The sequence below is a fragment of the Rhodofomes roseus genome, assembly GCF_022264815.1.
Source record: "Rhodofomes roseus strain CIRM-BRFM 1785 chromosome Unknown C8Q71scaffold_5, whole genome shotgun sequence".
NCBI lineage: Eukaryota > Fungi > Basidiomycota > Agaricomycetes > Polyporales > Fomitopsidaceae > Rhodofomes > Rhodofomes roseus.
The window spans coordinates 956,577-978,615 of NW_025952961.1; the positions used below are offsets into that span (position 1 = coordinate 956,577).

Genomic DNA, 22,039 nt, shown 5'->3' on the forward strand with positions numbered 1-22,039 from the left:
GCTGTCCACCAACCGATTTCTGACGCATGAACGTTGATGGGTCGCGCTGAAACAACGACCGGTGGGATTACGATGACTACGTGGGGCTTTCGAGTGTTTCAGTCAGGCAGCGACAGAAGGATGGACAGACCGTCGATCGAACTCGTACTATACACCACCATTCAGCATGCGTCACATGAAAGACCATGGAAAGGCGCAAACGCATCTGGTAGACATCCGGGCACAGAGCTTCGATCTCCCGTCGGCGTAGACTCTACATCGTCGTGCGTCAAGCCGCAGGGTGCGAGCTTATTTTCAGTCTAAGACCCGGTGAGCATCCAGGGCATATATACGGGTCTACGCACAGGTATAGCATTCACCGAAGTCGCATAGCAGAGCGTAGTACTTGGTTTCCACAATCGCGCGATGTCGCCGCCTTGCGTCGCGCGTCCAAATCTCGACTCGCTCACGTTGGGAGGATACAACCACCGCTAGCAATGTTTCCAGCGTTTCCAGCGGACGTTGACCTAGGTGTGCGTATGGAAAGACGCGTGTGCAAAGTTTGTCGATACCGAGCAGACATCGTGCCTCACACTGTGCACTCCGTCTCCATTTCAAACCTCAGCAAACTGCAGATGAGGAAGACATGAGGCGGTGGAAAGGCGACCAGGTGTCTTCATGTGAAAACGCAACGCACCAGGCTCGTACGACACAGGATTCCGAGTCGCGTATGAAGCCTCGGTGTTCGACTCGGGGCTTTGTGGGAACCTGGAAATCGACAAGGTGAAGGTCGAGCGTATATATATTAAGTCTACGCACAGGTACGGCATTCATCGAATGCACTGTGCAGCAGGTTTCCACAATCCCAAAATCGCCTTGCGCGAGTAGGGACGTTTCCCGGCCGGCAATGTCGATTCGGGACGGAAATTGGCCAGTCCATAGGAGAGCACGAACAATCTCGACGGATGTCGGTGTATCGGTAGAAAGGCGCAGGTATCACACCAACTCTGTTCGGGTATGGAAACATCGAATGACTTCCACTTGAATACACGCGTGTCTTGAAAGGAACTGTCGGCGTCTGTGAGCGGCTACGCCCCGGCGTACCACCGGTACCTCGGCCCGATTTCAAATTGAAGGTAAACTGGCCTAGCTGGCCTCCGCAACAACATTTGAGTTCAACTTGTTGGGCCTTCTTCGTCAACATGAACGCAACACCAACTCTTGTAGGTAGTAGGAATATGTCGCAAAACCGACAGAGCCGCTAGAGTTACTTACCCAGTTCAAATACGCGATGAATCTGCTCTCGAGCGGAGTGATCCGGAGCAACAAGTTGATTATCACCATGTTTGAATAGCATACTATGTACATCCTGGGGGAAAGCGAACAAGGTTAATCATATCGGAAATAGTGTGTCAAGCACTCGAACATGCACTTGAACATGTAGCGAACGCCATGATTACAACCAGGAAGGGGGGGCGGGGCTGAGAGAATGAGCAGACTTGCTGAGGACAACTTTGAGATAAATTGTCCGTCATGCTCCTAGCAAAACACCGAAAATCAATGCAATCCCATAACACGGACCTGACCGGATGTCACTCACTTTAGTATGGAAGCACCGTTAGTGTTCCTCAGCGTAGTGTCGCTCGAATGCGTCCGACCGTTCGAACAGCATACCACACACGGGACACATCCATCCCCTAGGCTCTGCAAATGAATGCACCGGGAGTCTGGGAGTTGTTGTCGATTGGGACGGACCAAATGGACCGTCGAGGAGAGCCGGGAACGACGACGCGGCGTTGTGTTCGGCCCGCAGGTCTTGCACAGAATAGGGCACTGGCATGTCAACTTCGCTCGTCGCAAAGTGGAGGGGCATCTCGAGTCAGCGAGGCGAATCCTGGTCTTCTCTGTAAGGCTTCAAGTTGGAGTTGTTGAGCTCGTCGGACTTGTTGGGTGAGGTCCATTGTGTTCACTCGACGTGCTTTTATGCGCCGACGTCAGTCTGTGGATGGAGGTGGACGACCCCGCTGTGTATGCAGAACAAAACGTCGTTGCTCATACCCACATCGACGCTTCGCTGCGGGACTATTGTGAGTGCAGCGTAGACGCACTGTGGACCTGCCGTACGTGGATGATGCTCACATCCACACTGACGCTCTGCTGCGGAAGCGTTGTGAGACCGCAAAAGGCATTCGCGACTACATACCCTGACTGGGGCTTCGTTAGAAAGGCTACTTGTTACTGAGAGGAAATGTCTATCATGATGGCGCCGTACCGTAGGCTAATCATGCCGAACGCACCGTGCGCACTGGTTGTGGCGTAGCAGGGTGACTCTGAATCATCGCATACTCGGCGGCCTGAGTGGCGCCGGTCGCATCGCAATCACCTTCACCTCTGCGTGTACTGTTCATCAGTCAGTCAGTCATTCGCCACTTGCGATCATGTCACATCTCGACGAGGCTACTACGAGTCAGTGGTCGATCAGTGCTGGCCACAGTGACAAGGCCTGTCCGATTCCACGAGCACTGTGCAGCAATCAAAAAAGGTCTATTGGCGAGCACAACGCATAGGACACATCGCCCGTCAGCATTAGACATAATCTAGTAAGTCGTCTACTCAGCCGCCGATAGGAAGAGTATACGGATTGACACTCACCTATACCGTCGACCACGATATACTCGCATTCAATCAGCTCCTTCAGACGGTAGCGAGGATTGTGTGTATGGAAGGTTATGTACCCCTTCGCGAAGGATTCCCAAGCATCTCGAACGGGTCCCTCGCCCAGTATGTTCCGGACGCGCTCGACGATGGAGATCGTCTCGTCTATGACTTTCTGGAGTGTCTCTTGCGCGGAGTCGCCACTGGCCCGGGCGCGATCGCTCATGTAATTGCTGGTCTCTCCTGCCAGCTCCTCCTTGTAGAACGACAAGATATCACTGCGGTGACACGAAGGTGAGCACCATGCTGTCGTCTGCAGCGAGACACATAATAAATTACTTGATGTAACACAGGAACCAGCAGATGTCTCTGGCACAGATCGTCAGCAACGAAAAGACAGCACATTTCGACGGGGAAGTTGAACGTACGGGATTGCTTGGATATACAACTCAACATCAGGGAAGTTCTTCTTATCCCATATGAAGTACGCAAAGGCCTCGCCGAGGCCCGACATGTCACGGCGATACGCGATGAAAGGTAGAGCATCCGACGAGCTGACAATGCCGGGCTTCCCGCTGATCTGCTCTAGCATGCAGCCGTTGACGACCCGCGTCACCGAGGTGAATATCGAGGTGGCTGAGAACTCCGGGTAGAAGGGCCACATCGCAGACAGGGTCTGCATGAGTCTGCCCATGACACCGGTGTCATACTGCATAGAGCCCACGCAAAGCCGGTGATGGAAGTCGCGGACAACGGACGACCCGAGCACGGACATGTCATCGACCCCTGTAATGAGGCAACTGAAGAGAGCGATTTTGACCTTGACGTCGATGTCGGTGATGTGGTGGTAGCCGGTGATCGTCATGATGATAGCAGGCGGGACGTAGGGACGCAGGAGTGCAAACATGTCTCTGCCCCATCCGCGGAGTACGTCGACAACTCGGCTCTCGAGGACATGGTCGCGAGAGAATGAGGGCGCCGTGAATTGCAGCCTTTCTAAGAGGTCGCGGACGGCACGTCTGGACTTGTCTGCAATGATATCCTTCATATGAAGTGTGTGAGTTCAAAGAAGAAAAAATGGATTGATAACAGTGATACTCACTGGCGTGGACGTGGTCTGTGGGACCGTAGACATCTTCGCACGTTCTCGCTGTATGGTATAGGGATCAATGAAATCTTAAATGAAACGCGAGCAAGTCGGTGATCTAAGTGCTGCCTCAGTCATGCCGTCTCCTGTATCCTTATATGACCACGGTAGGAGGAGAACCGAGTAACATCCTGCATGTTTCCATCTGCTAGAAAGCTCCAACACTCACAGAAGTCCATATCGTTACTAGTTAGGCCCCGGCGTCGTCTGATAACATCCACATGTAGGGTTTGACGGGACGCAGATCGCGATCAAACCGCTCCTCCACTGGGGAATCGTGCCACCGAGAGACCAGCGCAGCAGGTGGCGCAGCCTAATCGGCGTGCATACGGACCAGCTCGGAGGAGGAGGTGGTGGACACACTCCGCCTCTGTTCGCGCTTTCCGAGCGGGGCCTAGTAACGACTCGGATTTGGACTTAGCTGCAATCATTGCATTACGCCGAGAAGTGGCGCAGTCCGCAATCGGGGTGGCCTTGGACCAAAATACAGGCGCGTTGTGTTGCTGCAATGCCGAGAACGCCTCTGAGAGCGAACAGACGGACAGTACGGCGCAATCATAGGCGCTCAACTGCGTCAGGCGCAACGGTACCGGGTCAGAACCATGGATCTCCGATCTTCAAATTCAACGTTCAACGGTTACGTCATGGTTTCAACTTCAACGTTGTAGGCAACGCATCTGGTGGCTGTCGTCGGATTCGTCGAGCATCATCGAGCCTTCACGAGGATGGAGTTCCACCACACTCAAGTCCTGATTGATTCATAATCCTTTCGAGAGTGGCATGCATACCGCTCACGGCTAAGTACTAGATAACGAAGACATGATGCATGACGCCCGAACATCCTGACGTCCACTCAGTTTGAGTACGGTAGAGAGCAGCTAGCCTACCCAAAGGCCCTGCTGTGCAACCGGTCAGCAATACACTCAGTACTACTCAACCGCTACCCATGCGGCAGAGCAAACATCGACCGCCCCTTCGCGACCCAAGCTCACATCTCAACGGACACCTGCGCCAACGATGGAAAAGGCAAACGAGCGATCACTTCTATTCTCGTCACAACAGGTACAACAATCCTTCACAATACAGTCCACCACGAATCCTCACGCGCCTCGAGGCCGTCAATGTCCACAAAGTCGCGGGCACTCCACGACGACGAACCGTCGCTGCGAGGCTTCTTCGGCTGAGGGGGCTTGTGGGGGTCCTTCTGGCGGTACTTGGGGATCGGTGCCGGATCCTTCGCCGTGTACTTCGGCTTCTTCCCGTTGTTGGGGTCGTGCTTGGAGTACTTCGGAGGGTCGTCCCGCGCCTCGAGACCGTCGAAGTCCCCGAGGTCGCGTATACGCCTCGACGACGAGCCGCCGCCGCCACTAGGCTTCTTCGGCTGAGGAGGCTTGTGAGGGTCCTTCTGGCGGTACTTCGGGATAGGAGCGGGGTCCTTCGACGTGTACTTGGGCTTCTTCCCATTGTTAGGGTCGTGCTTGTGGTACCCGGGAGGGTCGTCCCGAGTCTTCAACGCGTCGACGAGGGCACGCGCAAGCAGGACCATGTCGTCGTCTGCGGCAGAGCGTTCGTACAGCTCATCACCGAAGTCAACGCCACGGGCAAACACGTCGGAGTCGTACTCGACAGCACGAGCCTCCAATGCACTGAGTAAACGAATTGTCAGTCGGAAAACCGGCACACTGTATCTGGCACTACGCACAAGCCGGAGTCCGCCAAAGGGAAGGCGAGCACACTGGGTGCGACCGCGATGGACGCGAGGAGGACAGAAAACGTTGTGGAGAGACGCATTGTCGTTGTCTGCAGTTGATTGTACGGTTGTACGGTGGGGATCGCCGAAACGAGTGAGGTAGAAGGTCGTCAAAAATCAAGCCAGGCTGAAACGCAGTGTTAGTACTGAACAAAGGGAAACGATCGCCGTAATTCTCACCAGCCAGTGCCTATGCTCTCAGGTGAGTTCGAAAGGGAAAGCGAACTGAAGAAACCCTGCGTCCTCGACGCTTCTTTTATATGTTCCCCTGCGCCTACCGCGGCAGCATTAGCGGCAATGTGCCCGTGCACAACGGCGGGAGAAGGGTTCGGCTAGAACTGCATCTCCTTGGCATCTCCCCCGCCCTTACGACCCGCCGCGAGCTAGCACTCTGAAACCAGGCTACGATAGGCAATGGCGGCTGGGTGGTATCATATGGGCGCATCAGTGCCGCCCGAGTTTCAAAGTTGACGCCCTCGCGCAACCCTTGGCATCCCGTCCGCGGGCTCGTTCGCTCAGTCGAAGTTGAAGTTCACTCTTGTGGTATCATTTGAGAGATGACAATACCCTCTGTCTAGTCTAGACATGGAACGTAATACAGTCGGCGGCGCGCAATAGGGATGCTCTATCGCTCTCGCAATCGCTCTTGAGCGGCTCGTTTACCACGGGGCCTTCACCTACATAGATCAGAAAGAACGCTGGGAGGCACTGGGGGCAACGTACCATGGAGCCCGCGGCCGGCCGGCCACCGCCGGTGAGATAACGTATACCGTAGTCATTTATTCGGGGAGCAAGAAGCGATGACCAACGATGGCCCTGGGCATTAATCAGCCATGACTGCCTCGGGGACCACGGTGGAGGAAATGAATTCCTAACCTGCCGACATGTCACATACTATTGTACGCAACCCAGCTGAAGAAGAAAATTATGTGAGCCTCACGGCCGTAGGTTCGAGTGCAACTGCAAGACACTCTGCCATCGCCCACCCCCACCGAATGTTCTGAATATGCTGACACGGAGGAGGCGCTGGCGTGCATAGTTGACGAATGACTGAATTGAAATTCAGTATAATTTGCCGAGCAGAGGGCTGCGCAATGATGGGCTTTAAGTAACACGATGGCACCTCAGGCTCCCGAGACAGTGATCCGCAGAGGCCCGTCAGCATTGACACACATCGCAAGCAGTGTCAAATGGGGACCAAATCCCCGAGTTTGGACGGTCGTACGTGTGACGTGCTGCACACTAATGAGCAACAGATCGTGTACTCTGGCTGCGAGGTCTTTGTTACGTGCTGGAAAGTTGGTAGTAGACACTGGATGCCTTCCCGCAGAGGTTTACAGCGCGCTCTATCCTAAATTCGCGCTGTAAATCTCTGCGGCAAGTCGGCATCTCGTGTGTACCGTTGCTTCGGATCAGTACACCCCTCTTCTAAACAGCTCATTTGGAAGGGGAGTAGGACCCCCCCTTCTAGGTACAAAACACGTCCGTAAAGTTGAGTTTGAGCCTCCGACGAGATTTGGATCTTACCGTCGCGCACGCACGTCGCACCCCGACTGTGCTCTGCGCCGTATTGGCACGGGAACAAGCGGGAATTCTGGGGATATTGGGTGGATGGGCGCCGGGATGGTCAGAACTTGACGGCGCTTAACCCGTCGATGGTGTCGGCGAGAGGAGGGGCGTTGGTTAGTGCCCCTCGACAATACAGGAGCCTGCTCAACGAAACTACGCGATAACACTGCCGTACTGTCCTGGGCTCTGGGGTTGCCGCGCCAAGTGCACCGCCAGGACCTACATGCGAACTGTGCAACCTACCCAGCTGGATCTACCGCCCCGATGACGCATCTGCGCGATGCCACTTCTATGTAATGCCGCCTCCGAGCGATGCCCCTTCTATGCGATGAGTCGCTTCGAGCGATGATACCGTCTTGTAGCGTAGTTATCGTTCGACGAAATCGGTACCGTCCTGTGGTGTGCTCGTTTGACGAAGCCGTTTCATAGGCCGACGAGCATGTCCACGCGACGAGGCTATCTCGTAGCGTGTTCGCTCGACGAAGGCGTCTCGTAGCGGTCTAGCTCGACAATGACAGCAGACAAGCAGTCCTCGCCCATGGAGCCTGCGAGCCAGTGAGATATCTATGCTTGAAAATATGATGCAGACACATTCGCAGTTGTGTCTTACGGTAACGTTGTGCCACCACGGCAACGCGGCATTATTTGAGCTCCGCAAGGTATTGTCCATGGATTTTGAGTGGAGCTACGGAGGCGCACTGCAGATAAACATTTCTTAACCATAAAATCCAGGGCCCGCGAATGCATTTAGAATCGCTGAAAAGCCTGCGGGAAGGCATCCACTCACCGAGAACTGTATCCGAGGCCTGTAGGAAGACCTTGACCGTGACAGCGAAATGCGGCACGCGTAGAGCTCCGTAGATCTCGCACGGTCCCTTGGATTTGCTGGCAGGCTTCGGTCGTAACACGACGAGGTTTGAGCGCGTGGTGCTGTCCTTCCCGTTCCCATGTAAGTCGCCTTCATGTGCCGACCACTGGATCGGCACTGGAGACTACAGAAACCAGCAAATACTGGCGTCTTGTTTCTCCCACGTAGTGCCCAAAAGCCCGTCTACAATCTAAGCATAACGTCAGCTGAGATCGCCTCACCGCATTGAATTTGCAAACCTTGCGATGAATTTGCGCGCCCAGCAGAGCGGTCAATATTTGGCATACCACATTGATGCGGAAATGCCGTGTAACTATCAGCAAGCTTATCAGTGCCCTTGCTGAAGACGACATGCCTTCTCCTCGCGTTCGCGGCCTGCTATGACTGGTCTGCCACTACTTGGGCATTGGGCACCGTCGTCGTTCAACAATCAATAATAGTGCTCACGCCGAATGAGGCGGGACTGATTTTTCCGGTAGTGTCTGGAGAGAAGATAGTGCTACATATTATGGACAACGATATGAGACATACCCGAGCATTCCAGCTCTTGTCGATGCATGCGCGAGGCAAGATGCCACGTCCCTTCCTAAACGGGCTGTCGGTTGTTTGCATCTGTTAAGTTTGGAAGGCGTAGCCTTTTCTGGATTGCTACCATCTCCCACGTGCTACTATCAATGGATCCCCTGAAAGGACTGGATGAATCGTCGACGGACGACGATGCCGCCTCCCAAACAACTGAAGACGATCCTCAGGTTCCGGAAAGGCAAGAACCAGCGCCGCCGCCAGCCCCAGCCCCTTCCGCGCCCGCCCCTGGTAGCGCTCGCGAACGTCCGCATTATGAGCTGCGCCACACCATGCGGGGGCACACGTCGTCGATTTCCGCCGTCAAGTTTAGTCCCGACGGCACATTTTTAGCATCATGTAGTACGTACTTGTATGACTGTGTTAACGTGTCTTACCACTGACCCAAATTGCATTTGCAGGCAACGACAAAGTAGTCAAAATCTGGTCACCATTCACTGGAGAACTCATCCGGAATCTGAATGGCCATACAAAAGGCCTTTCTGACATATCATGGTCTTCCGACAGTGTCTCCCTCGCCTCCGCTTCCGATGACCAAACCATACGCATCTGGGACGTCGATTCCGTGCGTGCGCGCTGTTCTTCCGGCCATCGTCTTCCACTAAACCCTCACCGTCAGGGGTTGACTACCAAGACACTGAAAGGGCATTCGAGCTATGTTTTCTGTGTGAACTACAACACAACATCGGCAATGCTTGTCTCCGGAGGTTGCGAAGGCGACGTCCGGATTTGGGACGCCGCGAAGGGTACACCCAGACTTACTCTCTAGTCGTATTGCTCAATGCATTCAATGCAGGAAAAACCAAGAAGACTATACATGCTCATTTGGACTACGTTACTGCTGTGCACTTCAACAGAGACTCAAGTCTTATCGTGTCCTGTGCTTTGGACGGTCTGATGTAAGCTTCAACATATCTTATCCTGTGCGGATATATGACCGGACTACTTGTAGCCGAATATGGAACGTGACTTCCGGCCAATGTTTGAAGACTCTTGCAGAAGGTCATGACGCGATATGGTCAAGCTTTTGCAATACGCTGCTCGGTGATGTTCTCATTGACCGTTCCTACAGTCAACATGTGCAGTTCTCGCCCAACTCGAAGTATATCCTGTCGACTGCGCATGATAGCGCAATTCGCTTGTGGGACTATCAAACGTCGCGCTGTCTCAAGACGTATATCGGACACAAGAACGAGAAGTATTGCATCGCGGCTTGTTTCAGTGTCACCGGCGGCAAATGGATCGTCTCTGGCAGCGAAGACAATAAAGTCTACCTCTGGGACCTACAAAGCAGGGAGGTCGTCCAGGTGCTTGAAGGGCATAACGGTGAGCGCAATCTCTGTCGACTGGTCGTAACGATGACTGAAATCTTGTCTATAGATGTCGTCGTTGCTGTTTCTGTAAGCCTACGTCGACCGTGTTCAATATAGACGTATGATGCTTACGATTGAATTCACAGACGCACCCCGAACAAAACATGATTGCGTCAGCTTCTATGGAATCCGACTTGACCGTCCGAATCTGGGTTGACCGCAGGACGTAACTTTCCATTACCTTACCATCCGTTTTCGAGCTATCGTGCGCTTTATGATTGAACATATCAACTCCCGTGCTTTGTGGATTGTATAACAATAGTGTAATATGCATTGCTGTCTGTTCCGAACGCCTGTAGATACTGTTACAACCTGTAGAGAGCTAGTATGCGGAAAGCGACACGATGAATCCAGGGACAACCCGTCATACTGGTTCTGCATTGATGAGATCTGGCAAAACAGCGAGTCAGATCTAGATCCACAGGTAGTTTAAGTTACTGCAAACCTTTGGCAAGCTCTCTGTCGGCGTCGGTAAGGCCGGTATCGTGCTCCTCAAGGAAGGCATCGACCTGAGAAACAATGTGAGTATAGTGATCACTGAACGTCAATCGAGTGAACTCACCTCATCCATGACACCGTCATCCTCTGCTGCACTTTCATCATCGGTGTCTTCTTCGTCGTCCTTGGCGTCATCGATAGCGAACGGTGTACGCTCCATGTATGCCGCTGCGTTTGCAGCTGCCTGCAACATAGTCGGCATAGGCGAGTATTCGGCAGGCGAAATCTTCGATTTCGGTGTAGGAGTATCGACCGTGAGTAGAGAAGGCGAAGTCGAGACGGAGGGTGTTGCAAGGTTGGTCGAGCTGTCGGATGCCCCAGTGTTGAGACTCGTGCTCGACGTCGAATGACGCATCGTCGGGGTAAGGAGGGATTCGCGGGCTTTCGGCTCTTCCAATGAGGTAATCTTGCCAATGGCTGGACGATGATATACCTGCACATCGTGAGCATGCCATTGACAAGTCGGCATATATGACGAACCTGATGCTTGCCAATCGTCCGACCGATCTGGTCAGTGACAATGTTGAAAAATTTGCGATTGTCATCTGATGCGATGTTGGACCAGAGTGATCCGAGTACTGAAGGATTTGATGATGGCATGTCTAGTGGTACAGGCTCAAGCTTGAAAGTCGAATTGAAATCAGTCTCGAAGAATGTTTCGAGAATCTCGTCGGCGAGCACTACCATACGGAATCTAGCCGAATGCTTGTCAGTTCATCATCACTGCGAGTACAAGGGCAGACCAACGTTGCCAAGTTCATGTAGGGTTGATTAGACTCTATTTGTGGCTGCGGCGAGTCGTCGTTGGGTTCCGCAGCATCCGACCGGGGAAGCAGAGCATCGCCATACTCGAAGGCATTTGACATGAAGCGACTGACCGCGCCAAGATACGCATCGCCGACTTCAAAGCGGAAAATGAACTGTGGGTTCAATGAATACATTTGTTGGCATACGACAGTCGCTTGCTGAACGTACCAGAAGCGACTCAGACAGAGTGAGTACTTCGTCTTTGGTCAAGTACCCGTCCTTGTTCTTGTCATGCAGGTTGAAGAACCACTCAATGTTCTCCATGAGATCGTTGAACATGACACCATCCAGGCCATTTAGGAGATCCTAACCCGACAGTCAGGATGACAGGGCTTCGCACCATGACAAATTACTTACTTGGAAGGAGAGAGCACCTCTGAAGGACGTGTCCCAAAAGAAGAACAGTCGGTCGATGAGCTCATGATCCGCAATGTTGCGTTCCACTCTTGACTATGAAGAGGTCAGATCCAGGATAGTCGTCGTAATCTAAGAATACGTACCGACACGCCATTCGTGACGACCCTTTCATCCCTGGCCCATGTGCAAATTTCACTGAGGAAGATCTTGAATGTCTTCAGACCGATGCGCGTCTCAGGTCGCTCCTCTGAGCCGTCTTTCGTGGTCAGAAGCGCTGGGGTAGGGAACACCGTCGCAGGCGGAGGGACCACGCAAATGGCCTTGAAGAGCGCATCGTAGATCAAACCCGCTTGCTCCTTCGTGAAGCGGCCGAGCGTTTTTAGATTCCGGACCGCGGAACGCTTGGAGAACGACTCGATACTGTTTACGATCTCTGATCGATACCTTCTCCGCTCATTGATGATGGTGTCGTCCGTGATCACAGCGAACTCTCGGAAGGACACGAGCAGGAGCTCCTGGAACCTCGTGATTGCGCGAGCCCGAGGATCTGACGACTCAGGGTGCGCTGACTCTCCAAGCTTGGAAAAGTACTCGCGCATCAGCCTGAACATAGCGTCAGCTCGGTTCACAAACAGGGTCCATATCCGGTCGTCCGCGACTTACTGGATGAAGCCGCCGTCGTCTTGGATTTGTAGGAGATCCTCGCCGTTGATCTTCAAAATCGCTAATCTGCAGTGTTAAAATGCCGCAGAGGTTACTTCGAACGGCCACTGACCAAGTCTGAATTAGCAGTCACGATCAGTCATTCACATAGGTAGTTGTATAACTCGGTACACACCCAACTTGAAACAGCACCTTCGGGCCCATGCAGAAGAAGCAGTCAATGATCCGGAACGCAAAGACCATGGGCATGCTGTTGATGAACCTGGACATCATCAGACGTATCAGCGCGACGTCGACTAAGAACGAGCACTACCTTACAAGCTCAGGAACCACGGCAATGATGCAACCGAGAGTTGTACATCGACTTGCTGGAAGTGATCATACAGGATTGGAAGGCATCGGTGGACAAGTGCTTCAAATACCCGTTGGTCGAGCAATGTGCCGTGCATGGACGGGCTGATGTGGGCGTTGTGGAATTAGCGGTCTACGAGCGGTGTGATATATGGTGTTATATATCGACTGACCTGTAGTAACCCGGGAGGAGGCGATCGCAAATGACCTCTAGCAACCAAAACGCTTGCTCTTCTGACATGTAGCTGTCCCGCTGTATTCGCTGTGAGTTTCTCAGCCGCGTGTTTTGACCTACTTACATCAATATTGCTGCCGCGAGGATATTCATAGCCTGAGAACAATCAGCATTACACAAGCGTGTTGCGATACTTAGATTACCTGGCAGTATCCAGTCTCCGGATTCCTGAAAGAGTACGCCTGGAGTACTTTCCGTAGAGACGCGATACCCTCTTCCGACTGGTACGCTGAGTATTCCGGAAGACTTCGGTGCAAGTCTTTCTCGATCTCCTCTGTGGCTGTATTTATCCTACCCTCGTTCTCTTTGAGGATATTCTCGAAGTAATCCGGATTCTCGTAGCGGAGATACAAGGAACCAGAGAGTGTCTCCCACATCTCTCCTCGTAATCTGTTGGGCAAGCCGACCTGCACTAGTCGTGTACATTGCGCATAGCGGAAAAGTGTAAGATTCCGACCGTGTGCTAGAGGCATAATATTGGCATGTGGCATGAGTCTTATAGCACGAATGCGCTCACTCACACTTCAAGTATGTTGTCCACAGCTTAGTTTTGGACGCCTCGCGTAGTCTATGGCATGTTAAGAGGACATAAGAGGAGCTTCGGGTAGCGGCTCACTTCTTTGGGTCACCGGGGAACTTGAACTTCAGTCCCAGCCCTCCCAGATATGCAGACTCGGAGCTTGACGAATTGTCATCTGTCTTCGCCGCTTCCGCTTCCTTCTCCTCGTTCTCTGCAGAAGCGACGAGCACTTCAGAGTAGCATGTCTTGACAAACGTCTTTACCGTCTTCATTCGGCCGCGCTGCAGCTCAACTTTGAGAGCATCACGGAGCAAAGAACAGAATAGATCGGCGGTGGGTCGTAAAGATGTGATGTGAATCACCTAAGGAAAGCGGCCATCTTAGCCCGTGGAATATAGACCACATAAGAGCAACACATACAAATTTCATGCCATGGTACAGCGACAAGCTCAGGGCATACACCCCGGCGCGCGCGTTGAGTCGCTCGACCCTACGGATTGTACTCAGCGGGATCGAGAATCGCGCGCTCTTGCGGTCCAACGAGCAGAAAGCCAAGTATGGGGGCAATAGATGCAGCTTCCCCGCCTAATGTCGCAGTGCCACGCCAACATGAGCCGGGATGAGAGTGTGCCGTCCAAAGCGAGTACACACTCACGAAGACCTCCTCGCCCGACAAGACCAGCGACGCCTGGCACTCCATTCTCTCCAGCTCGACATCCTTCTCGCCCCTGGGCATATCCGGCGGCAGCGCGAAGAACAGCTGCGTCTGCTGCTCCTTCGTCGGCTCCTTGAAGTTGCGCAGCTGGGTCGATATGGTCGACATGGTGGGCGACTCCGCGGCTCAGGCCGGCAGCACCTAGACGTCTACCCCTTTGCAGCACTTGTTCAGGACCACACTGACGTAGATAGTCAGCAGAGAACGTTTATACTGTCGACAGAGGAGGCGAGGACGGAGTAGGCAGAGGACCGTTAGAAAGTCCAGCGGCTATCTGGGGCTATACGATGCGCGCCGCGGCGCGGCCGTGCTACACGGTCACGGCATCCGATGTAGACCAGTCCGCTCTCAAATGCCGTCGTGCCTCGTTCGCTGTCAATGACCGCAATTCACGCACGGAAGACCGTCGTCCGAAAGATTCAATTCTATTCAAGCTTTGCAGAACAGGTGGTACACGTAGTAACAATGACGTTGAAGTGACACTTGAAACGACAAAGGCCCAATATGTTCGGGGTGGAATGAGAATGCTATGTGAGGTGCTACAGTGATAAAAACAATGCAAAATAGAGATGCAAAAGTGCAACGTGTTAGGTACAACAATACAGAACGTTTAAGTATAGCGTTTCGGTCATTTCTAGTCGTGCGGGGCTGCAACCCTGAAGCAGCCGGTAGATATCATACGTGGTCGTGCCTGTGACGCTGACGCGCGCGCTCCATGGCTTCCCTGAGCTCACGGGTTTGCCATTGCGACTCGTCTTCAACGAAACTGGAGCTGGCGAAGGAGGTGTCCGGCTCTACTGATACGTCGCGGCCATGACGGCGCGGCGAGCTCTGAATGGACATGCTTGGGGAGCCGTTATACGAGGGAGCGAGGTCGAACGTGGTGCGTCGAGGTGAGGGGCTGGGGAAGGGAGAGCCACGGCGGGATGCTGAGTAGGGAGGGGGACTGGCACGCCATCTGCGTCTGCTTGTCCGCGTGGAGGAGACGACACTGTGACCATCATCTTCTTCCACCCATCCTTCGTTGCCGTCATCTTCTTCGTCCTCCTGTGCTTCGCTCATGACGACGACTTCTTTGCCAAGCGCACGTTGACCTTCAGCAATGAGGGCGGCAAGTCGGCCTCCCATCCACGACATCTGCATATATGGTCAATTATACATCGAACGGGATCGCCACAATAAACGCACCTGATCATCCACGTCACCCTCTTCAGGCTCAACGGGTGCTGGTGCGCCAAAGTTGAATTCCGGGGGAATGGGCGCACGCGCAGCGGTCGAAGTATGTGAAGAGATAGAGCTGGGACCTGCTCTAGGGGCAACTTTGCGATGCCGGTGTGTCCGTCGTCCAGCAACATGGCGACTCTTCCGGGAGGAACGGGGTGTAGGTGGGGTGACCTGAGTGACCGGAACGGAAGCAGAGGACGGATCGGGCTGAAGCATGGTCAGGATTTTTCAAAATTTAACGCGCATACATCGACGGACCTTTGGTGGTAGCCATTCACCTTGTTCGTATGGGGGAGGAGGAAGGGATTCGGGTGCCTTGCCCCGATCTCTCCAACTATGCGTCCGGACACGTCAGACCAATACCGTCATAGCCAGCTAGATGTACACACTCACAGGCGATACACTGTAAGGCCTACAGCAGTCCCGATGAGGGCTGCACTCAACGCAGTTGAGACGATAGAACCAGCAAGCGTACGCCGGCGCTTGGGCGGAGGCAAGTCTATCGATACATGGAAAGTTAGTGTGTTGGACATGGGGGACGGCACAAGGACGACAGCGAGCATTTTATGATACGATGAGCGTGTGTTGGGGCAGGAATTCATGGATGAGAGGCAGGATCCCGCCCCTCATGAGTGCCTACACGCGAACACGTGCATGCCGCATGCCCGACATCGAGGACTTCATGCGCCCGGATATCAGACCCGGCATGTATTCCCGCTGGAACCTTGGATGCGCACGGACGCAGGACGGATCAGACTCACCTGCGACCATTTCCTCCACCCCGTCTTCATTGTAGGCGGATGCCATCTCCCTATACTTTGCAGGCGTGTCGAGATAACCACTGGTAGACGTCGGACTGGCGATAGGGGTGCTGTACTCAGGAGCCGAGGGCACCCATCCTCTCTTGCGGGAAAGTGGGGGCTGAAGAGATGGGGAAGGTGCACGGCGATTGAAAGGAGCTGTATCTCTATAGAGTCCCTGTTTGTCACTTCCGGCGTCAAGGTTGGTCAATATTGGCTGAGGCGATGCATATTCAGGATCTGGAGGGTTGGAAAAGGGGTTGGTGAGGCCGGGAACGGTGAGAGTAAAGCTGAAAGAGAAAGGCATAACGGGCGTAAAGGGAGCAGAGGCGAGGACAGCACAGAGCTGCACAGTGACACTTCCCGTTGCACCCCTCTCGACAAAACGAGGTCGGCACGTGACGGCAGCCGCGACCGCCTTCCGTATCGGGCACGGTATCGCTCCATCCTCATGCCGAGTTCCGCATAAGTGCCGGCAGCGGCCCCGACCGACGTGCTCGAAAGCTCTGCAGCTGGCCGTCTCTTCGCTCGCGATTCCTCCTCGTGGCTACACGCTACCTCTCGAACTCGGAAGGGCTGTACGAGTGTTACTCGTCGATATTGGGGGAGCAGATAATTGGGTGTTCGCGTCGATGGCCAGTTCCCCCGTTTTGCGACACCACTCGGAATTCGAGACGCATTAAGTTCGCATATTCTCAGTTTCTACAATGACCTTTTTTGATATACTCAGAACTGATAGAACGTCTTCTCATTTCTGCTAATCGCAAGATAAGATAGGGCTCATGCACAAGCATCCAACGTTACGTAATCAAGTGTGACAGAACAGTGTAGAATCAATGACAATTCAATGTTCACTTTGTGCAAAAATCAGTTCGCACAATGTTGTTCGGATTTGTGTTCATCACGGAACTGTGCCAAGGATATTTCGATTGAGGATTGTTTGCGAATTGCATTAGCTTTCTCGTCCGTGCATCAGAGGCCATACCGTACTAGGAAAGCTTAGTGAGTAATGAGATTGATGGACATTAGCGCCCGTGTACGACAGGCTGGCCGCCGCTGGCAGCGACTCGTCTCGCAGCGCGATCTTGCAATGCAACGCGCGACGCGACCTGACGCGACGCTTATGATGCGTTACGACTCGCTGCACCCACCATAATGCCGAAAGGTCGCCTCGGTAACCTGAAGAACCTCGGTCCTCGGAGACCATGCCCACAATGGCTTCAAGTTGAATGCGAGCGGGTAGCAGAGTTTAATGAGAATGAGGATGTGAGTACATACTGTAGATTCTATTTTACACTCGAGGATTGCTTACCATCGTTTCGTGGGCCAGTGTCCGATGATGCTGAGGCCTCAGGCCTCGGGTGGTAGCCAGCGGCCACGGTTCGAGCCACGAATGTCCCGCCGGTTATGCATACGGCTCGCCCGCACCCGTTTCTTTGCCCGCGCCCCGCGCCCATTTGCTTGCCCGCGCCCATTGATCACTTGTCCACGCCCTGTCACTGCTTGCAGTCTGCTTGCTCCTGTTCACTTGCCTGCACCTATCCACTCGCTCGCACCCATTCTCTTGCTTGCGCCTATTCTGTTGCCTTCACCAGTTCTCTTGCCCGTGCCCGTTCTCTCACCCTTGCCCTCCGACTGTGATGGGCCGCCTGACACAGCGAGTCCGGCGAGTCATTCCGAGTCTGGACACTGTGCTACGACACTCAGGCTTCGATATAATACTATATATACCACCAATCTTCATCGAGAGAAAGCTATTCTACTGTACATGTTCTTGTATCAACACCGTTGTAGACCTTACTGGTATGCAGGTATCTGTACACCTAGCCCATAATGCACAGTCGATCCTCGACCGAACTTGAATCTGGCCACCCCGGGCACCCGGATAACCCCCTGTGGCGGAGGTTATCCGTACCTGTAACGCTCCTGTCACAGGCTGTCACATTGGATGCCTTTGCGTGAGCCCTATTAGTATCTTAATGTGAGCTGGATTTGGCAGCTCCCGGTCCGATCGAGTCGATATGCGTGCAATTATGCCAATTTCAAGCTGCAGCTTCTGAGGCTGAGCTTCAAACCCGACTTGGAGTGTTGATCGTCTGGTGAAATGGCACTACACTAGGGCCTGCAATGACTCGGTGTCATCAATATCTATGATGCTGTAGTGGTCGACTATCCGGTCGGCATCCAAGTGCACAACAATTGAACAAACAATGTCAAGGCCTAGTAGCTGCGCCGTCACGGAAGGCCAACATCATGGAAGCGCTGCGTCTGCAATGATCGCTGATTATCGTTGCAATGCGTGTACGTGTAGGCTGAACTCGCACTCCTTTCTCTGATTCAAATTTGTTCGAGCTGTCAGCCGCGCGGCGTATACATATGGACTCGTCTGCGGCGGCCTGCCCTGCGTCTGCCTACATTTGTACATGCCGCTTTGGGGAAAGGCATCGATACATCATACCAGACCATATTGGGACCATACCAGATGGCGTAGTCTCCGTTGCCGACCGTAAAAGAACGACAGGCAGATGGCGTTCCACAGCCACTGGCTTCTGAGTCCCAAGACATGAGAGTAACGTCACTGGCATACTGATTGAAGCGACACAGCATGATCCACATGCGATGTAAGAATATTTCGCTCGTTCTCTTTCCCTGCGACCTCCAGGTGTCATTCCTCACAGAAAACCATCTACTGTTAAGTTGAGCACTGGTTGGGACCTCATACGGATCGTCTCCAGGTAATGTACCATTACGTCTCATGTGCAGTTTGATATCCTGACGGACCTTAAATCACCAGATTTTTTAGACACGAATGTCCCCAGAGTCCAGACGATTACTCGGGCCGCCCAACGTCAGTAATCGCCGACCGATTCGAAGGACCTCGGGACGACGACCTTTGCCGCGAATGTTGCCATTAGCGACAATTGAGCCACGCGCGCAACCGGCGGGCCATACCGCGACTCTTTGCATCACCTTGGCGACCATACTTACACGCTAGTACGTGCGCACATTGCCGCGAATCCCAGGTCTACCAATTATGAACATCTCGACCCAACAGTTGACGGAAGTGAGACCTGCCCACTCGGGTTACTTAGCCGCGGGATTTGCTCGTGACGGAACTTTCTAAGGGGACGTCGTGACTGGCCCGGGTGGTGCGCACCTTTGCCGCCGCGTCTAGAAACCCGGATGTCTATCCGTACCACGTTCTTGTACGTTGCTAGAAACACTGGAAAACGCCGACCACCCTAGCCGACTCGTGTTCGTAAATCGAAACGAGCCTAAGTATATATCTCAGCTGCTCCCCGTGGCTCGCGGGCTAACTTATCTACGACCCATGTCCTCCAATACCGGCGCTCTGTTGGATGTGGACTTCCTCGTCGTTGGCGGTGGTAAGTGTTGATCGATGAGTCTTCCGACAGTACTTGTATTCTCTCTCATCCATTATCATATGTCTGACTCAATTCTCCTTCTACAGGGCTTGCTGGCCTTACGGTTGCCTTCGTCCTCGCAGAATCCGGGCACCGCGTGCGCGTTATCGAGAAGCGTGGGCTTGGCGTACCCGCAGGCGGGATTCGGGTGCCCCCCAACGTGAGCAAGCTCCTCGCACAGTGGGTCCCCCGAGAAGAGCTGTTGCGCATAGGGACCCTATGTGCAGGGACCCCCCTCCGCCATCGTGAGTGATCTTCCTCTGTCGGTCTCGGGCACGGGGGATGGTCCCGGACCACGCGGTGACTTGGTGGCGCACCGGATCGGCCTGCGCCATGTGGGTGCGATCTGGGTCACGATCTACCTCCGCTTACATGCTCGATCGTGCCTGCTTGTCATACCGGCGGCCCTTGCAGTGCCCTCGCGCACGCGTGCGCGACGGCTCTGTACGCGTCGGGATGGCTTGCGGGCCCGCAGAACGAGTATGCATGCTCAACGGGGCGGCGGACTCACCTCACCCTATCGAGGACCCTCCGGTCCACTCCGGGGACTGCGCATCCTCGGGCGTGCATCAAGCCGTACACTTGCTGCACGTTGCCGGGTCGTCGACGCCGTCGAATGCATCGGAAACCCCTTCCTCAACCCGACCTTCTCCAAGCTAGAATATGTCCGGTAGAAATGTTCTGCCCGGCAATCGTATGCTTCCGAGTCAAGCCCCATTACGTGTATTGGCCTGCGCGCTGCCCGGTTGCTGGCATAGTCAAGGCCAGAGTACTGACTTTGGGTCTTGTGTGCAGTTGAAGATGGAGAACATGTGGGGTTTCTACACTGGAAGGCCGATATTATGAGAGAACTCGGCGGCGACTTCTTGCTCATGCACGTATGTGTTCTTGCTTCCTCCGATCGGCACGGGCATCGTACCAAATGCTCACATCCGCATTAGCACGAAGACTTGCATAGGCTCCTGTACACACTCGCGACCTCCGCTGGCGTACGCGTCGACTTCAACACAGAAGTCGTGGCTGTCCACCAGGGCACGGAACAGGTGCCCAACCCGAGCGTGTCGCTCTTGAATGGTGAGGTCGTCACCGCGGATTTCCTCATTGGCGCGGACGGACCACGCAGCATCGTCCGCAAAGCTGTTCTAGGGCGAGAAGATAACGCGGAGCCGAGCTTCTTGACGGTATACACGACGACGATACCGGGGGAGAAGATGAGAGAGGATCCGGAGATGCGCCGGTGGTTAGACTCCGATGATTGGCCGATATGGATGGGTAACAATCGGAGCATCTGCGGTGTGTAACTGTGCAGCATGCCGGTTGAATGCGTTTGCTGATAGCTCTGGGTTTCATAGCTCACCCCGTAGTGAGTATGCCTTGAGTGGGACAGTGGATCCTTGCTGACACCGTCTCACCTTAGCGAGGGCATAAAGACTTTGGTCTGCATATATACTCCTGGGAAGGCGACGTAGATCCTTTAGCAGGCGAGGAGACATGGGAAGATCTCGTGCCCGTCGATACCCTCGACTATTCGACACACGCGCCAATGTGAGTACTCCGGCGCGACAATGGACGCACCTCAGCTAATCCCGCACCACCTGAAGAGTCCAGAAGCTGTTGAGCTTCGCGCCCCATCTCATACGTACGAGGCTGATGCGGAGGCCGGAATATGAAGACGACTCCTCGGATGAGGGCTCCGTCTCCTCTTATCACTATCCTTCCGAGTCGTCGCTTAAGCGACCAGAAGGTATCGAGCGCTGGTCCGACCACACAAGTAGAATCGTACTCATAGGCGAGTCAGCACATCCATGGCAGGTCAGTGTCGCGGAACGTACCGTACTTCGATCCCTCTTGACGATCCTTGCTACGCAGCCCGGAGGCACGCACCCCGTGAGCATCGCCCTCGAAGACGCCGCGCTCTTCGGCACGCTCTTCTCGCGGCTCACCTCCTGGTCGCAACTGCCCTCCTTCCTCGCCGCGTACCAGGAGCTGCGCGAGGAGCGCTGCGCGGTCGTGAAGGCGTCGGACATCAAGAACGCGCGCATGGTCGCGATGCCGCTGGGGCCCGGGCGAGACGCGCGCGACGTGGACATGCGCAAGAGCAGTGCGGACGAGTGGGACGAGGGCACGACGAAGGAGAACTTCGAGGAGATGGCGTGGGTGTTCGGCTACGTCGCGACGGACGAGGCGGACGAGTGGTGGGTCAACTGGGGGCGCTACTCCCAGGAGGCGCGCGGCGGGGAGAAGCATACGAGCTTCAGCTGGCAGATGGTGTCGATGATGTCGGAGCCGGCGACGACTGTCACGCACGATCTGCCATACTAGGATTGAGGTGCGCGTAGGCGTGAGCTTGTTGATCAAAGCTTAAATGTCCCAAGGAGGGCGTAGGTGGACAGAGGTAGTAGACATGACATTTGTGTATGACTTTAGGTGACATGCTAATCGTTGTTGTGCTTTGTGTGTACTCGCATAGATGGACATATACCATACGACTCGTCGTTGGAGTTGCCTTTCGCGCAATGGT

At 54.2% G+C, this 22,039-nt stretch overlaps 7 protein-coding genes across 7 annotated transcripts; 3 read left to right on the forward strand and 4 right to left on the reverse strand.

The window, feature by feature from the left end:
- Positions 1 to 2,419: 2,419 nt before the first annotated feature.
- Positions 2,420 to 3,998, reverse strand: C8Q71DRAFT_805452 (isoprenoid synthase domain-containing protein). The gene is made up of 6 exons (XM_047925987.1): positions 3,951 to 3,998; positions 3,737 to 3,839; positions 3,063 to 3,676; positions 2,974 to 3,003; positions 2,632 to 2,912; positions 2,420 to 2,576 (listed from the first exon to the last, which is right to left on the reverse strand). The coding sequence occupies exons 2-6, from the start codon at positions 3,767 to 3,769 to the stop codon at positions 2,566 to 2,568; spliced, it is 969 nt and encodes a 322-aa protein (XP_047781667.1). The 5' UTR covers positions 3,770 to 3,839; positions 3,951 to 3,998; the 3' UTR covers positions 2,420 to 2,565.
- A 538-nt stretch (positions 3,999 to 4,536) lies between these two features.
- Positions 4,537 to 5,760, reverse strand: C8Q71DRAFT_846542 (uncharacterized protein). The gene is made up of 3 exons (XM_047926640.1): positions 5,712 to 5,760; positions 5,484 to 5,658; positions 4,537 to 5,427 (listed from the first exon to the last, which is right to left on the reverse strand). Exons 2-3 carry the CDS (start codon positions 5,570 to 5,572, stop codon positions 4,857 to 4,859), a joined length of 660 nt encoding a protein of 219 aa, XP_047781668.1. The 5' UTR covers positions 5,573 to 5,658; positions 5,712 to 5,760; the 3' UTR covers positions 4,537 to 4,856.
- A 2,863-nt stretch (positions 5,761 to 8,623) lies between these two features.
- On the forward strand, positions 8,624 to 10,391 carry C8Q71DRAFT_745467 (WD40-repeat-containing domain protein). The gene is made up of 8 exons (XM_047923002.1): positions 8,624 to 8,892; positions 8,952 to 9,115; positions 9,170 to 9,296; positions 9,347 to 9,449; positions 9,503 to 9,568; positions 9,623 to 9,876; positions 9,931 to 9,950; positions 10,010 to 10,391. The coding sequence occupies exons 1-8, from the start codon at positions 8,643 to 8,645 to the stop codon at positions 10,091 to 10,093; spliced, it is 1,068 nt and encodes a 355-aa protein (XP_047781669.1). The 5' UTR covers positions 8,624 to 8,642; the 3' UTR covers positions 10,094 to 10,391.
- On the reverse strand, positions 9,854 to 14,367 carry C8Q71DRAFT_745483 (TBC-domain-containing protein). Its single transcript, XM_047923003.1, has 19 exons — positions 14,010 to 14,367; positions 13,775 to 13,939; positions 13,451 to 13,716; positions 13,356 to 13,402; positions 12,978 to 13,297; positions 12,899 to 12,930; positions 12,773 to 12,844; positions 12,567 to 12,704; positions 12,424 to 12,510; positions 12,361 to 12,365; positions 12,249 to 12,309; positions 11,729 to 12,188; positions 11,586 to 11,678; positions 11,397 to 11,534; positions 11,169 to 11,341; positions 10,902 to 11,115; positions 10,486 to 10,854; positions 10,369 to 10,432; positions 9,854 to 10,313 (listed from the first exon to the last, which is right to left on the reverse strand). The coding sequence occupies exons 1-19, from the start codon at positions 14,175 to 14,177 to the stop codon at positions 10,288 to 10,290; spliced, it is 2,898 nt and encodes a 965-aa protein (XP_047781670.1). The 5' UTR covers positions 14,178 to 14,367; the 3' UTR covers positions 9,854 to 10,287.
- Positions 14,368 to 14,475: 108 nt separating this feature from the next.
- Positions 14,476 to 16,484, reverse strand: C8Q71DRAFT_745485 (uncharacterized protein). Its single transcript, XM_047923004.1, has 5 exons — positions 16,055 to 16,484; positions 15,687 to 15,792; positions 15,552 to 15,627; positions 15,258 to 15,500; positions 14,476 to 15,206 (listed from the first exon to the last, which is right to left on the reverse strand). Exons 1-5 carry the CDS (start codon positions 16,398 to 16,400, stop codon positions 14,745 to 14,747), a joined length of 1,233 nt encoding a protein of 410 aa, XP_047781671.1. The 5' UTR covers positions 16,401 to 16,484; the 3' UTR covers positions 14,476 to 14,744.
- Positions 16,485 to 17,131: 647 nt separating this feature from the next.
- Positions 17,132 to 18,062, forward strand: C8Q71DRAFT_745487 (uncharacterized protein). The gene is made up of 2 exons (XM_047923005.1): positions 17,132 to 17,359; positions 17,424 to 18,062. Exons 1-2 carry the CDS (start codon positions 17,249 to 17,251, stop codon positions 17,925 to 17,927), a joined length of 615 nt encoding a protein of 204 aa, XP_047781672.1. The 5' UTR covers positions 17,132 to 17,248; the 3' UTR covers positions 17,928 to 18,062.
- A 1,362-nt stretch (positions 18,063 to 19,424) lies between these two features.
- Positions 19,425 to 21,840, forward strand: C8Q71DRAFT_703150 (FAD/NAD(P)-binding domain-containing protein; the record flags this gene model as incomplete). The annotated part of the gene is made up of 9 exons (XM_047920299.1): positions 19,425 to 19,479; positions 19,566 to 19,763; positions 20,314 to 20,396; positions 20,460 to 20,811; positions 20,871 to 20,881; positions 20,936 to 21,063; positions 21,120 to 21,213; positions 21,271 to 21,330; positions 21,388 to 21,840. The coding sequence occupies 9 exons, from the start codon at positions 19,425 to 19,427 to the stop codon at positions 21,838 to 21,840; spliced, it is 1,434 nt and encodes a 477-aa protein (XP_047781673.1).
- Between the last annotated feature and the right edge of the window lie 199 nt (positions 21,841 to 22,039).